The sequence below is a fragment of the Sapajus apella genome, unplaced genomic scaffold (assembly GCF_009761245.1).
Source record: "Sapajus apella isolate SASKATOON/1434 unplaced genomic scaffold, GSC_monkey_1.0 scaffold3, whole genome shotgun sequence".
In the NCBI taxonomy this organism is placed as follows: Eukaryota; Metazoa; Chordata; class Mammalia; order Primates; family Cebidae; genus Sapajus; species Sapajus apella.
Window position 1 is genome coordinate 56,365,394 of NW_022436943.1, and position 15,953 is coordinate 56,381,346.

General features: G+C 50.6%; 1 protein-coding gene and 1 long non-coding RNA gene across 3 annotated transcripts in view; one reads left to right on the forward strand and one right to left on the reverse strand.

Moving 5' to 3' along the window:
* Positions 1 to 950: 950 nt before the first annotated feature.
* The window catches only part of NDRG1 (N-myc downstream regulated 1), a 59,114-nt gene continuing 44,111 nt past the window's right edge, over positions 951 to 15,953 (reverse strand). For both annotated transcript variants that reach the window (XM_032254054.1, XM_032254044.1), the window contains exons 10-16: positions 14,354 to 14,457; positions 12,641 to 12,697; positions 11,808 to 11,859; positions 10,558 to 10,605; positions 8,280 to 8,315; positions 6,044 to 6,095; positions 951 to 2,854 (exon numbers count right to left, since the gene is read on the reverse strand). In XM_032254054.1, the coding sequence (XP_032109945.1) occupies positions 2,613 to 2,854; positions 6,044 to 6,095; positions 8,280 to 8,315; positions 10,558 to 10,605; positions 11,808 to 11,859; positions 12,641 to 12,697; positions 14,354 to 14,457 (591 nt within the window). In that variant the 3' untranslated portion in view covers positions 951 to 2,612. The remainder of the gene's footprint in view (positions 2,855 to 6,043; positions 6,096 to 8,279; positions 8,316 to 10,557; positions 10,606 to 11,807; positions 11,860 to 12,640; positions 12,698 to 14,353; positions 14,458 to 15,953) is intronic.
* Positions 11,390 to 14,955, forward strand: LOC116534028. The gene is made up of 3 exons (XR_004261558.1): positions 11,390 to 11,400; positions 13,285 to 13,286; positions 14,867 to 14,955. It is a non-coding gene; the product is annotated as an uncharacterized LOC116534028 (long non-coding RNA).

Below are 15,953 nucleotides of genomic sequence, written 5' to 3' on the forward strand. Positions count from 1 at the left end.
ACTGCATGTTTTAAACTAATCTTAGTTTAAATAAGAGGTTATACTAAAATCTTTTTTGTTTTTAAATGTAGAGTAGAAAACAAGCACTATGATGGTTGTCATTGGGCATGAGAAAAGGATTGATCTTTCCACAGACATTTTTTTGTAATACAAACAAAATGTGGGCTGGGCAGGGTGGCTCACGCCTGTAATCCCAGCCCTTTGGGGGGCCTAGGTGGGTGATCACTTGAGGTCAAGAGTTTGAGACCAGTCTGGCCATGGCAAAACCCCATCTCTACTAAAAATTAAAAAAAAAATTAAAAGATTAAAGAAAAATTATCTGGGCATGGTGGCACATGCCTGTAATCCCAGCTACTCAGGAGGCTGAGACATGAGAACTGCTTGAACCCGGGAGGTGGCGGTTGCAGTGAGCCAAGATCGTGCCACTGCATTTGAGCCTAGGCGACAAAGTGAGACTATGGCTCAAAAAATAAAAATAAATGTTAAAAAAAAAAAAAGCTGCTTTCCTTGAATTATAGGTTGAAAAGTTTATCCCCTTATCAGGGTGTTGCCCAAGCTATCTATCAGGCACTTGAACGGCAGCTGGTCTGAACACGCTATATGAAATGCTAGATTTCCTAAAATGTAAAAAGAAGGCAAAATACCTGCTCAGTAGTTTTTACAGAAGTGGTAATATTTTAGACATCTTGAGATAAATGAAATATAGTATTAAAATTAATTTCATCTGTTTCTTTCCATTTTTGAAAATGTGGCCACCAGAAAATTAGAATTAACATATGAGCTGACTTTATATTTCTGCTGGATGTGCTGCTCTGAAGCAAAGAATTCCAGAGGTGAGGGGCTGGGGCTCCCAGGTGTCAAGGGCGGGCAATCCCCAGAGAAAAACCAATCCCTGCACTGCAATGTCACACACACAATCTCTCAGGGAGAGAAAGAAAGACACAAGCGGCTGCAAAGTTACAAATTTATTGGTCTGGAAATAAATACAAATATCTCATTAAGAAACTCCTCTGGAAAGACTTGTGCACGATAATTTCCCATCTATACTCAGCCTCTCTTGCTCGATCCCCGACCTTTCTGTGCAATGCCAAGGCAGGCCTCCAAGGTGACGGGTGGCAGGTAGCGAGTCATTGCCTCTCATGCCACCTGGAAGGCTGGACTACTTCCTTCTCCCAACTCCGGGGTCCCAGAAATCCTCAGTCCCCGGCAGCTGACTTACAATTCTCTCTGACCAAACTTCCTATGAGAAAATCCACGGTGAACCAAGGCAGTAGTACAGGAGCCTGGCAGCCACGCTGGCCACCCAGAAACGTCAGTGGTGCTGCCCATTCAGCGAAAGGTTAGAGGGCAGGAAAAGAGGAAGGCAGGAGAGGGAAGGAAAGTCCCATGGAAGATGTATTCCAGAATCCTTATGTTTTCTCAGCCACTGCTGCCCATGAGTTCCCACCCCCACCCCCACCCCCACAAGAGCAGAGTTCTGAGGATCCAGGAATGTGACCAGGTCAGAAAGATTCAGCTACAGAGTTCACGTTCTAGCCCAGCTGTCCAAGATTGAGAACTGGATTTAACACAAAATTCCTGGACCCAGGCTGGGATCACAACTGCACTGGATCCCATCACAACCACAAGGAATCCCCTATACTGAGTAACCCCAATTCCACCCCCACCCCAACGCTCCTACCCCGCCCCGGCAAGGATACTCATTACAGCCAGGGCGGCTGGTGGAATGTTTCCATCCATTCCAAGGAATGCAAAACAAATCTAAATGATCTCCTCCCTAAACAGGAATCAGCACTGGCTCACGTAGCAGGGTGGGAGGCTGCGGCTGTGGAGGAGAGGCAGAAAGCAGAACTGAAGCCTTCGAAAACCATGACGCGCAACGTTTGCTGAAACGTGTTTGTCTGAAAGCCGGAGACTCTGCTGACTACTTCTGCTGCACAGAAAGAGAATGCTGGAAAAATCAAGCTTGTGTGCTTCTGCGTTCAAAGCTTTCTTGATGCACCAACTTTAAAAATCGGTTTCTTCAAGTTAACTACAGTGATTCATTGTTCCAAATGCCTCTAGCCTCAACATAAATCCCACCTTTTCCCCCTTCCTGTTTTGCTTATTTAAAAGAGGTGCTTGCACGTCACCATTACCCCCCAACACACACAAATGGGAAAAGGATTTTGTTTCCAGGAAGTGGGTCAGCTTCTGCTCAGTTGGAGAGGAAACCAAAATGGGCAGCTAGGCTTCTGACCAGGCACCCGTCTGAACCAGGATGCTCAAGGCAGCCTAGGCTTGGCTTTGTGAAGTGAGCACTGCTACGTGTCTCGTTTTTGGCAGTTTGGTGTCTGAGGGAGGGGAGGAGAGTGGCAGCCGGCCACTAGTTGATGAAAGAAGATGCGATGCGGAGATGCTTGCTTCCTTCCTTAGGTCCACCGACACCCCACCTTTGGAGAGGGCACCCACGTAATAGACCCGATTTATCTCCACCAGAGCTCACTCTTACAAAATAAGCTTTGGATTAATACCAAGTTAGGCGCAGTGTGGCAGGTAGGGGGCGAGAGGGGTCTGGGGAGGAGGGGGCCGCTACATAGATCAGAGTCCGGGGCAGCGGCTGGGCAGGCCGCCTAGCAGGAGACCTCCATGGACTTGGGCCCGGTGTTGTTCCCGGCAGCACCCGAGTTGGGGGTGATGTCCAGGTGGGCCCCCTCGCTGGTGTGGGAGCGGCTTCGGGTGCCCTCACTGGTGTGGGAGCGGCTGCGGGTGCCCTCGCTAGTGTGGGAGCGACTGCGGGTGCCATCCAGAGAAGTGACGCTGGAGCCAGAGGCTGTGCGGGACCGCATCAGGCGGGTCATGCTAGCCGAGGGCACTGTGGGAAAGAGACACAGCTGGTTAGAGGGGAGAATGCCAGGTCAGGAGCCGGGCTCGCCCGTCTGCCAGCCACATGCCCTTCTATGTGCCAGCCACAGAGAGGCCTTAATCCCTGCGGCCATCCAGCTGCTGGGCTCCTGTCCTCTCCGTGTCCACTTGCAGAGAGAGACAGCGAGGCCCAGATGTGGGAAGGAATTGCCACAATTGCACAGTGAGTGATCTGAACCCCAATTATGCCACCATTTTTTTGAGACAAAGCGTCACTCTGTTGTCCAAGCTGGAGTGCAGTGGTGCAATCTTGGCTCACTGCAACCTCCGACTCCCGGGTTCAAGCGATTCTCCTGCCTCAGCATCCCAAGTAGCTGGGATTACAGGTACCTGCCACCATACACCCAGCTAATTTTTTGTATTTTTAGTACAGATGGGGTTTCACTATGTTGGCCAGGCTGGTCTTGAACTCCTCACCTTGTGATCCACCCGCCTCGGCCTCCCAAAGTGCTGGGATTACAGGCATGAGCCACCGTGCCCAGCCTCTGCCACCTCTTAAAAGCTGTGTGGTTTTGAGAGTATCCCCCAAGCCCCATCATTCCCATCTGTAAAGTGAGGATGTGAATACTGATCCCGGTATCAGCACCTGTGTGTATGCTCATGTCCCCATACTGTCCATGATCACTGGAGCAGGGAGGACAGCTGGGGTCAGCCACGCTCAGCCCTGCACATCACGGGTGGGGAAAGGGAGAGGGGCTGCATAGAAAGTTCCTGGCAGGGCTGTACACTGTCATCTCTTTCCCAAAGAAGCCTGTCAGCCCATGTGCTGACAAGGGCACTGTCCATTCTTTGGGATCATCTCTAAAGCCTCAAATGCTCTTGTGCATGGCACGTGCTGATGGGGTGGAATGAGGAGGAACAATCCTGCCCACCTGTACCAGGTGGGACAGTGTCCTACAAGAGTCACACCCACCTGAAACCTCAAAAGGAAACCTTACTTGGAAATAGAGTTTTTGCATACATAATTAGTTAAGGATCTTGAGATGAAATTATCCTGGGTTGACAGGAAGCCCTAAACCCAATGACTGTGATGTCCTTGTAGAAACAGCACACACGGACACACAGGGGAGAAGTCCATGCAAAGATAGAAGCTGAGATTGGAGCGATGTAGCCATCAGCCACGGAAGGTCAAGGATTGCTGGGGCCACCAGAAGTCCAAAGAGACATAGAAGGTTCTTCCCTAGCGCCATCGGAAGGAGCAAGGCCCTGCCCACACCCTAAATTTGGACTTTAAGCCTCTGGAACTTTGAGAAAACAGCTTTCTATTGTTTTCAGCCACCTAGTTTGTGGAAAGTTGTTAGTGCAGCTTAAGGAAACTAGTGCTCCACCCCTGAAGCATCATGACTGGGAGGCCACACTGAGTCACAGATATCAGAAACGGGGCAGCTGATACACACAGGCATGCAGGGCTCATGTCATCTCCTTGATAGGCACAGGGAGGGACTTTTTGATGGCAGGCACTCCCAAACAGAATCCATCCTTGCTGAACTGTCTTAAAGAGCTACTTTTGAATTCAACAAGAATTGGGGTCAATGCCACATCCGCAGCTCACATTTCAGGGAGCCCCTACTTCTCACCCGCACATCTGGGATTTCTACTGAGCACGACGAGAAGGATAGAGGGAGCACTGATGTCGGGTGTGCAAAGCATTCATCAGGCCAGCCCCCTCCCCTCCCCCCCGCCCCCCCCCGCCATGTGCAGGAGCCCAGCGACCTGTTCCTTTCCTTCTCTTTGGCTGATGCCTTTGAGACCATAGCTCTTCCTGTTATTTTCCCCCCAAGACCTGCGAGAGGTTACGGCTTTCTGCAAATCGAAGCTGATTTGGGGAGAAAGAGGAGGTCTAGCTTTCACTTCCTTTCTCTCCAGAACACACTCTTAAAGCAGAAATCCAAACCCTGGCGGGGCCAAGACAAATGGGAGCCACAGTTCACACCCTGCAGGGTAAACCAGGGCTGCCCGGGCTCTCTCCATGTCTCTCTCCAGTGACAGCCTTTGCCTGCAACTTCCAGCCCTCCCTGCTAGAAAGGCAGGGGCTCCACGGACAGCTATCTTCTGTTGAAGAGGGCATCTGGGGATGTGGATCCTGTCTGAGCCTGAGGCACATCAATCAAACCTGCCAGCCCCCCACCTTGCTATAGCTAATCACGGCTGAGGCTGAGGCCGGGACTGCAGGCAGTGTACCAAGTATACTCTTACTATTTTACACGGGCTAACAGTTCACGGAAAAGATAAAAGGGATCAGAAGTTCAACACCTTCCTAGTTACGAAGGGCACACAAATTATAGTTTTGAGCAGTAGGGTCAGAAGAGCGCAGAGTCACGTTGGGGTTGGACCACAGCTGACAAGCCCACAGCAGTGACCGTGGCTGCTGTTCAGCCCAGCTGCGACTCACCAGGGTCTGTCCTAGTCCTGGGACGGCGCTTCTGGAAAAAAGGCTGTATGTAACAGACGGTAACTATGAAGTAAGAATTAGCGAGTTCCTGAATTATGCTTCCAATGTGTCCTCCACTTCCCAAAGCTTATGACTTGACTGTGACATGCTTCGCCTTGAATATAAGCCACATTAGCATTAGCCCACTTCCACAGAGCTGCACAGTCTTCAGAGAACTTCTACAGACCTGCCCTCTGCTTCCTGCTTAGACCCCCAAAGCCTCAGCTTCAACATGGATAAGATGGGGCTAAGAATATGTCAAGGATTACCGTGTGGTTAGATGAGAGAAAATAATGTGTTAGTAATCCTTCATTATCATCGACATCTTCATCATCACTACAGCTGGTAGTCTCTTAAAACTTGTGATCAAAAGCTTAAAAAATATTATTGTTTCACTATTTGTCATTGTCTTGGTGTTTAAAGGGACAGTCCTCATCTAACCCCCCAAAATCCCTGGTGTGAAACAACTTCTGTTCAACAAAGAAGGAAAATGAGCCTCTCTGGTATAAACGAGAGGCTAGACCCTCCAGGCTGCAACACGCACCCTCCACACACCTAAACGTTTCTTCCTCAGCCCTGCTCCATTTGCAGAAAGCTGAAGCTGGCCAAGAAGATACAGAATTGCTCATCCAAGACTGGCTCAGGACAGAGCACTTCTAATTCCGACACCCGCCCTGGCCCACTGCACACCGGGAACGCCATACTCACTGTATCCCATGCCCTGCACGAAGTACTTGAAGGCCTCCGCGAGCTTGGCCGGCTGTGAGGGACAGGGAGAGAAAATGCAGTCAGTCGCTGAGGGACCAGATCACCCAAGGCCATGGGGAGCCTTTCATTTGAGCCTTTCATGTGGTCACTTTCATTTGAGAGCTTGGCTCAAGACAAAGGCCATCACGTGTTGACAGGACAAAACACGAAAGTCAAAGGAAGACTATGGGATAATGATGGGAAATGCACCCCACAGCTGTGGAACTTGGACAAGTGACACAACCTGCCTGAGCCAGTTTCCTCACCTGTAATACACGGCACAGTGCCACAGCTGTTTCTGTGTGTCTCTGGGGAGACTGCACAACGGGACGTGTCCAACCTAGCATCTGGACCAGGGAGAGCCACTCCCCGTGCAAGGGGCTTTGCTGTGTGCATTCACTTACTCCTGACAACCCCTTATGAGGTCAGTGCTACCTTAGATACATTTCATATCGGAAGAGATTTGGAGAGGTAAATTCATTCGAGGTCCCGCAACAAGTAAGTGGTGGGTCCTAGTCTCTCCAAACCCAAAACACTTGTTTCTTGAGGCAAGTCACTATCAGCCTCAATAGCAGATTGCCTGGAAGGAAGAAGGGATGATGGACAGAGGGATGGGTAGAAAGAAAAAGATGGATGGATGGATGGATGGATGGAGGGAAGGATGGATAGATGGATAAAAAAAGACTTGATGGGCAGAAGGAAGGAGAAAGAAGAGAAATATGAATGTAAGAAAGGCAAAAGAAAGAAACGACATGAAGAATGAATGGATGAATGATGGTTGGATGGTTCGTTGGATGGATAGAGAAACCAAGTTATTAACAACTAACCGGGCTACTTTAAGTGAAATGCATAGGGAATGCTGAGACCACATCCAGTTTTACCAGTTCTCTCAGTTAATTTAAGCTAAATTAGGAGGTGAATGCTCAATTATCGAGGGGATACATGCAAAGCATATCTGTTCTTCAGTTACTTCCAACTGTTGTATCCACTGCCCGGGGTCCTGTTCTCCTGAGACAGCGAGAGCGCACTGGCAGAGGCTGGGCTGACTCCCTCTCTCTCTGCTCTCCGCTAACTCCTGCCAGCACTCTGATAGAGCCACATGACAGTTAAAAGAGAGGCTATGCTCAAATTGCCCTCTGGAATTTGTGTAACAGTGGAAGAAAGAGATAAGAGATGCAGGTCAGGGCTGCAGAGAACAGGGACGCCTGTGTTCAAGACGGTGGAGACAGCCAAGAATCCAGGCTTGAGAGAGAGAATATCTGGGCCCAATTTCGGCTGCAGCAATCATGGGCCATCTCTCTCAACCTTTAGCCTCAGTCTCCTCTTCTGTGACACTGGAATAAAATGCTTGCTCTTCCTACCGCTGAGGACCATTGCAAGGACCTAATTTAATCAAGGATGGGAAAACCCTTTGAAAACACACACCTAACTTGCAAGGGCACACGACGACAGTGTTACAGAGGAATTGCTCCTCCCTGGGCGCGTGTCCCACAAGCCTGCACTAGTTGAGCTCCTCTGAAGCTCTGAAAATTCTTTTAATTATGGCCAGGGTTACATCTGTTCTCATTTTAAGCAGAGAAAGGAAAAGAGGAGGAAGAAAGGAGGCAGGGCGGGTTTTGGAGAAAAAGGATGACAAAAACTCATTCCATTTTAAGGTAGGACACAAAACTATCAGGATATATAATTGTAAGACAACAGATTAAAAGTTTACTTGTTAGGTTGGTGAGATTATTTATAGGAGGGGAAACTGAAGGAGTCGGCTATGCAGCAAACACATTACGTGGATCAATGTGTTTATCCGTACATGTACACACACACTTAACATGCGCACACACACACCCACAATCGGTTTAATCTCCTCCATGTCCCTCTGCTCTGGGCTGGAGCTCCCTGGGGCCCTTCGCTCCAGCAGAAGCTTGTGGTCTTTGGGGCAGTTACACTAGATTCTGACCCATGAGGACTAAAGTATATCTACTTGGCAAATCCCCTAATCTCTGTGAATCGCAGTATCACCGACTCCACAGGGGCCGGGTCCTCGGGGATCAGAGTCCTCCTGTACAGCACCTTTACTCAACACTCCACAAACCGTGTCCGGTGTCATAACAAGGCAGTGAAGAAACAGGTGTCACAGAGGCACATGCCCTCCACCCACGGAGAGGCAACAGGTGTGGAATGCGAAAGCCAAGGCGGCACTCACCTGGGAGATCTGAGGGAGGCCACCACAGTCCGCCATCTAGGAGAGAGGGAAGTTGGTTAGTGGCCAACACCACAGCCAGGGCCATCTGCACACTGAGTTCCTTCCGAAAACAGTGCGCATCTGCCAGCTGCCCTGCCTTGCCTTGTCCTGCCTTACAACGGAGGCACTGGGTGGACCATGGGTGGGAGCACCCCAGTCCCACCAAGCAAGGCTGCTGGGGTCTTGTTGGCACACCATCACTTGTAGCTTACTACGTGCCAGGCACTATGCTAAGCCCTATAAATTATTTCACTCAATTCCCTAAGAACCATGGAAGGTACAGTGGTCCCATTTCACAGGCAGAAACGGGGCCAGAAAGAGCCTGAGGAACTTGCAAGATTCTGGCCAGGATCTGTCTGACCCGAAGGGGTTTGATCACAAGGCCCTTCCCCTGCATTCCCCTGAAAGTCTCCCTCAAAAGGAAGCAGTTGAATTTGCAGCTTCGGGCCGGATTCAGCTCCTGACCAGTACCCTTCCTAAGAGGTGGACTTTCAAAGTTCCTGTGAAATCACCAAACCTCAAGAGGCCATTGTAGCACCGGAGGATGTCCATCCAGACTGCAAATGAGCAGGGCTGAGGGCAAGGGAGCAGGGTGAGGCTGGGGGGAGGGTGGCCTGGGGCGAAACAGGGCTGGAGGAGTTCGTGGGGGTGGTGAGGCTGTGGCCATCCCACAGCCCAGGGTGCCTCAAGTCTGGACTTTCAACACTAGCCACAAGGCGACGCTGACCTGGGGCAGCCCTCAGCTCAACCGGCAGGCAGGGAGCAGGACCCCCGAGCTTCCCTCCAGGCGCAGCACTCAGCGCATTTAGCTTGTAGCTTGTGGGCTTTGTGGCAGGTAGTCTACTTGGCGAATCCCCCAAACTCCGCACACCACAGCATCAACTACTGGGCTGGCGCTGTGGGAGAGTCTCTAGAATCAGGCCAAAGTGAGTTCTGTTCCCGGATCTACCATCAAATCGGCCACCTGACCTCAGTCAGGCCACCTGCCCTTTGCTGTGGGCTGTGGTTGAATTATGCCCCCTAAATAGGCATACTGGAGTCCTAATCCCAGTGCCTATCAATGGGACCGTACTTGGAAATAGGGTATTTGTAGGTACAATCAAGTTAAGATAAGGTCAGACTGGATTAGAGTGGATTCTAAATACAATGGCTGACGTTATTAAAAGCAGGAAGTCTGGACATGGACGCAGGGATACATGGGGAGAGTGCTGAGTGAGGATGGAGGCAGGGACGGGAACGATGCACCTCCCAGTAAGGTGCACCACGTGCGGCCCGCAGCCACCAGAAGCTGGAGGAGGCAGGCAGGACTCTCCCCTAGCGCCTTCAGAGCCGGCACAGCCCTGCCCACACCTTGATTTCGGACTTCCGGCTTTCAGAACTAAAAGAGAATAAGTATCTGTTGCTTGAAGCCACCCACTTTGTGATACTTATGAAAACAGTCCTCAAAGTATGGCATTATGCAAGCTTGACGCCCAGCAGCTTCTAATCTTGCCATTTCCTTTTGAGGGAATCTTGAAAGAAAATCTGTGTAAAGAGCCCAATATAGGAAAACAGCATCCCACCCAACAAGTATCAGACACCCAACGCATGCCTTTCAAAGGCATTCTACTTCTATGGGGGAAGTTGAGGGCACGGTGACCTTCAGATTTCATCTCCTTGTCCTTCCCCCAGTGCAAGGGAGCCACCTCATCTCTACCTAGGTCCCTCCTGGCCACCTGTCACTGCAGGGCTCCACCCAGGCCGGGAGACCCCTCTGAAAGGCTCCTACTCTTGTGCTGCATCTCCGGACAAGGCTGCCACAAACAGCCAGTGGCTTGCATTGTGCAATCAGTCCTAACGGGCAAGGGACCAGCGGAGGTTGCTACAGAGGCTCAACTACCTGCTGGAGAAAGTCCTGTCCTTCCCCAGCCTTGGGAGACGTCTCCTCTTGTGACAAGCAGATGTTCCTTTTGGAGGAATGTCCTGGCCCCAACCTATGGAGGGCCCCTGCCTAGCCATCCCTGGCCTCTCTGTCCCCAAAGCCCTCAGACCAGCAGCCCGCTGAGGGATCCTGCAGTCCCGGAGAGGGAGGATGCCCCACTTCGCAGCCTCAGACCACCACTCGGCTCCCAACAGATGTTTGGAAATCATCAATTCTACGGTTTCTGATCGTGAGGCTTTCAAGCCCAACTCAATGGTGCAGAAAACGTGAGAGTTTCTATGAGACCACAGAAGCAGCCCCCGAGTGTTTTTCCTGTACCTTGAGGAGAGTGGTCTTCGTTGGGTCCAATTTCGAGTTGCATTCCACCTGCACAAGAAGGAGGGAATCTGTTAATTTTCTATGTGAAGCCAAAGTCAAAACATCTTCCCCTTTCCCGCCACTCTGCCGCTGTCACCAGAAACTCCAGGATTTCGGCTGGCAAAGACAAAAGTATGTGGCGTTTGAGATTCAGCAGATGTGGCTTTAAATCCCAGCCTTGCCATTACCACTGTATGACCTTGGGTAAGTTACTTAACTTCTTTGGGCCTCAGTTTCCTCATCAATAAAATGGAATGATACCTTTTTCAAAGGGTTCTTACAAAGATTAGCTGAAATGTAAGTGATACTGCAGAAATACCTGCTAAATGAATATCCTTGTTTAACCAGCACCTGCCAGAGATTCTACACGTTTAACATTCCCAGATCTAACAACTATTCTTCATGTAAAATCACATTGACTAAGCTGGTTTCCCTCTTTGTCAGTGACCCCCTTGAAAGGGGCATCCAGAATTGGGCAGAATACCCACATATAACCCATGATGTTCACAATGTCTCAAGTAAAACTATCACCTCCCTTGATTTGAACAGTGTATCTCTATTGATGTATCCCATGATTATCTTCAGTCAGTCAGCCCATAAGAAACTCATGATTCATTAAGGCACGCCAGGTCTTTACTACACAAACATTTGCAAATGTCACTCTGCAGATCACTGCACAAGGCATGCCAGTGCTCTAGGACTCTGACCCACAGCCCCTAAGTCTTCCGTCTCCCCAGCTGTGGGGTTGTCTGAAAGGCAGAGTCCTCTCTTTGCTGCCACAAAGTTGCAGGTGGGAGTTAATGGGTGAGAGGGCTCAGAAAGCTTTGCTGAGCCCTGCTTCCCAGTACCTCTGTCCCCTGCCAGCTCATCAGCCACCACTCAGTTTGGAAAGATCCATTTGCTTCCCAAGTAAGAGGCGAGTCTCTTGGCCAGGAAGCCAGGTGGCACACACGTCCACATAAACAGTCCAATGGGACACAGGTCGGCGGGTGAGGGGGCTTGGGAGAGGAGACACTGACAAGCAGCCAGGGCTGGCAACCACCAGGGAGAGACTCGGCTAGGCCCTCTGCCCAAAGGCCAATATGGCATTTCAAAAATCACTTGCCCTGACAGGGCAGGGGAGAGGAGGAGAGGGCAGGACCACTTCACCAAAGTCAACCAGACTTAGCCTGTTGAGTTAACCACAGAAACCAGCTGTGATTTTGACATACCACAGCATCCACTGCAGGCGAGCTGTCCCCCACCACCAACAGAGAAGGGCACCTGGGGTGAGGGACAGAGCAGAGAATTAGCGCAAGTTTCCTTTAAATACTGTCCTGCTCCCAGGCCTGCCAGGCCGGGGCCTGCATTCTAAAAACAATGTCATTTTGGTTTCCCTAACACCCTTTGAGCTTTTACTTCATTCTCCTTTGATCTTGGGATAAAATTGGTTAATAGTCATTTACAACTTAGTATGAATTTCAGCCAGGGAATTTCTGTGCCCAGTGCTTTTCTCTTAAAGCATCTTCTCAAGGAGGGGTCAGCAGAACTTTGCTGGTAATCAAGACAGAAACAAGAACAGCATGAAGGACAAAGGCAATGATGTGCCAGGTTTCCAAGTGTCATACAGTGCAGTTTACTCAACCACAAAAGGACACTATCATTACTGGGGGAATCCCAGTTAGTTCCTTCTGTGACTGTCTTTTCCTCCTGGACTTATAGAGCGCTTTAAGGCTGGGTCCTGTGCTATCCATCTCTAGGTTTCATGAAGCAAAGCCTCACACAGCTACTGATGTAATAGGTGCTTAATAAATGCTGACCCAAGTACAATCAACAATCCTCCTCCAAGATCAAAGGCCTAGGTCATGGGGATACCCTAGAGACAGATGCCACTGGCATGGGGATAAGTCCAGTCAGGCAGGGTAACGCTCAGTCTCTGGGTAGAATACATCCAGGTCTCACTGGCGCAAGGTCATGCCACACTCAGAAAGAAGACCCTGCCAGCAAGTCCGCATGTACGGGGGAAGCCCTGCCTGCAATGCTGAGGGAGGGAAAAGCCACTCACTGCAGGGTGACTGTGTGGGTCCCCGGCATTGGTCGCTCAATCTCCAGGTCACGCCGGCTGCAGGAAAGAAACGCATTATTAGCATGAGCGGGAGCACCCTCCTCTGGAGAAAGCCCCCACTCCCGGCCAGCCAAGCCCGGGAGGTCCCGCCAGTGGCCATTCTGGCAAACCACCCACATCCCTCCCCTGCCAGAGGCCCTGTGGCTTTCAGGATGACACACCCTTTTGGTGTCCACAGACCTGTTTAGAGGGACAGCAGGACCCACGCATTTCAAGCAGAGTCCCCCTTATTTTGTCACAAATATTTTTTGTGACTTTTTTTTTAACGGGACTAGAAGTCGGGTCCTCCACTATAGAAGGTCCCTGCCTTCCCTGTCCCCCTAGTCAGAGCCCCCACCTGACAGAGGGCCAAATGTAAGAAGAGATCTCCAAATGCTCTTGCAGCCTCTTACTTTAAGTCCCAGCCTCACCAGCTCTGAGTTCAATGATCTCCTTAAGACTCAGGCTGGTCTTTGCATGCTCCCATCTCGCAGTGGTTTCCCGCTGCACTAGCGTGAGGCCCAGCGCGGGCCCCGTCCAGCGCGACCACCCGCCCTGCAGGCGGCCGCCCACCCTCTCTGAGGTCTTATAGCTCCCAACACGAGACGTTCTTTCCCAGCTCACGGCCTGGAGTTAGACACGCAGGGTCCAAATCACGCTCCGCCACTTTCTAGCTGTGTGGCCTTGGGGAGAACACTGGGCCTCTCTGAGCCTTTGCCTCCTCAACAGGAAATGACAATACCAGGACCCTCCTAGCGGGATTCTGAGCGGGGTCCATTAATGACTGTGCTATGTGTGCAGACAAGTTAGCGTGTGGAGTCTGCGGGCTGTGCTGGTGCCCTCTGTGTCTCCAACGCCCAGCCAAATGCCTGACTCACTCCAGTTTTCAGGAAGTGTTTGCTACGTGAATGCACTGCTAGGCTTCTGCTTCTTCAGTCACATAGTGAGGATGTGACCACTGAGATGAGGGCAGAAGAGCAGAAGGGGGCAGCTACTAAGCTCTGTTACAAATGTTAATTTCAGGAAGTCACATTATTAACATTTGCGCAGAGATCAACACGATGGGGCTCATTTCTGTCTCCTGTTTTGGAAGCGTGGCAGAGCTGGCTCAGCAGGCTGAGTGAGCTCCCTGGAAGACTCCAGACTCTCTGGCTGACACCAGTGGCCCTGAGCTGTCTCCTCCCCTAGCTGAGCTCCAGATAAGCCCCTAGTGCTGGCCCTAAGAGGGCCACGCCTTAGCCAAAGGCTGTGTTCAGGTCCTCCTTATCCTTGAGATGGTAAACTCCCAGAAGCCTGCCTGGATTATCCCGCCCTCCAGGAGTGCTTTGCTGCTCCCTCACTTGGCTCTTCCCACATTTGGCTCTTCGTGAAGGTCAGCAGTGAGCACACACATTCACTCTCAACCCTCTGACTGTGCAACCGCGTCCCTCTCACTTCTGCAGCCCCAGGGGTCTGGAGTGTTTGTTCAGATCCCTTCAAGATGAGCTAAATGCCAGGAACCCCAGCTTACAGGCCAGGTGTCCTTCCTGGGCACCCGTCCTAGGAATCTCTTTGCTCAGATGTAGGGCCTGCATCTTCCACTCATTTTACACTCTCCCTCTCACTTGCCCCTATTTCAGATCGACAGAAAACACCTAATAAATAGCAATGATGTGACTGCACGGCATCCCACACCTGTTGTAGGCGTTGATGAACAGATGCAGGTTGCCGGGGTTCATGTCATTCACGATGTGCTGACGGTAGGTGTGGACCACCTCCACGTTATTCTGCATTTCTTCCTGCATTTAGGGAGGGGAGAAGGCGGTCAATATCGTCCTGTGCCGCTGGCTGGTCACTACTCTCTCCATTCTCCAGGTTATTTGGGTACAAAGTAAAGATCATAATGCCTAATCCACAAGACAGCAATGGACCTAAAAAACCTTCGGGAAAGCAGCATGCCTAGCCAGGTGCAAACGGGGATTTCACTATCCACCGGGAGCAGAAAAGACCCCAGTCCTGGAAGGCCACAGCCCGCCCTTCTGAACACATTACTTAGGGATTTTCAATGTGAAGTCAGACTTCCTGGATCTAGAAATTCGCTTCATCACTGCCCTTTTCTTGGACAAATCTTTTAACCTCTCTGAGTCTCAGATCTCTTAAAAAAAAAAAAAGTCAGTGGTTGGGGGATAATGTTGCCTACTTCACTAGGTTGTGTTCTCACCTCTGCAAACAATAAAAACTGGATGCAAATGCTAGTAATTATTTTTCAATGGAAAGAGCTGAAAAGAAATTTTTCCTGCTTGAAAACCGAAACCATCTCACATAACAGGAAGTTGCTGGAAAGAAGGGCAACTGCGACTCCCATCGTGGCCAGCCCGAGCCTTGGGGAAGTCAGCCTCAGCCTCCCCGTCTTCGGATGCTTTTTGAATGTCATTTGTGACAAACAAACGATTTGTCTGCTCTGTTTCTCATCTGTAAAAGGGCAGGCACTGTAGGTCTCACACAAGGGTGTGATGTGACCAGTGGCAACCAGAGGAGGGGTTGGAGTTGGAAGTCAAAGAAAGCTGACATCAAGCTTGGGCTGCATCAAACAGTCCAGGATCATTCAGGCAGCAAGGAGCCCAACTGGCTACTAAGACATAAACTCTGGAAAAAACAGGAATCACGCTGGGATGTCAGGTCAACACCGGCTGTAGCCATCTCGGGGCACCCTCAGACACCACAGCCTGACCATCAGTCTCCAAATAACGTGAGGTACAGTCAGGTCAGATGCTCAACACTATGCCTGGGACCCCTCCTCCAAGGAAACACAGACAGTGGCTCTAAGTGTTTCCCAATTCCCATCAGTTTCAGATTCCACACTCAGGACAGGGAAAATGTATCACACGCTGAAGATTAAATCGTAAAGAGGAAAGAGGGCTATCGTGGGCTAAACTGTGGCCCTCAGAAGATGTGTCCATGTCAAATCTCCTCAACTTGAGAATGCAAACTTGCTGGGGAAATGGGTTTTTGCAGATGTAATCAATTAAGGATCTTGATATGAGATCGTCCTGGATGACATGAGTGGGGACCAAATCCAGTGGGAAGTGTCCTCAAAAGAGCAAGGCGAGGGAGAACTGAAACACACACAGAGAAGATCACGTGAAGACAGAGGCAGAGGGCGGCGTGAGCAGCCACTGGACAAGGAATGCCGACAGTGACCTAGAGCAGTAAGAAGCCAGGAAGATTTTCCCCTAGAGCCTGTGAAGGAGGGGCGGCCCTGCCAGCACTTGATGTCGGAGTTCTAGACTCAGAG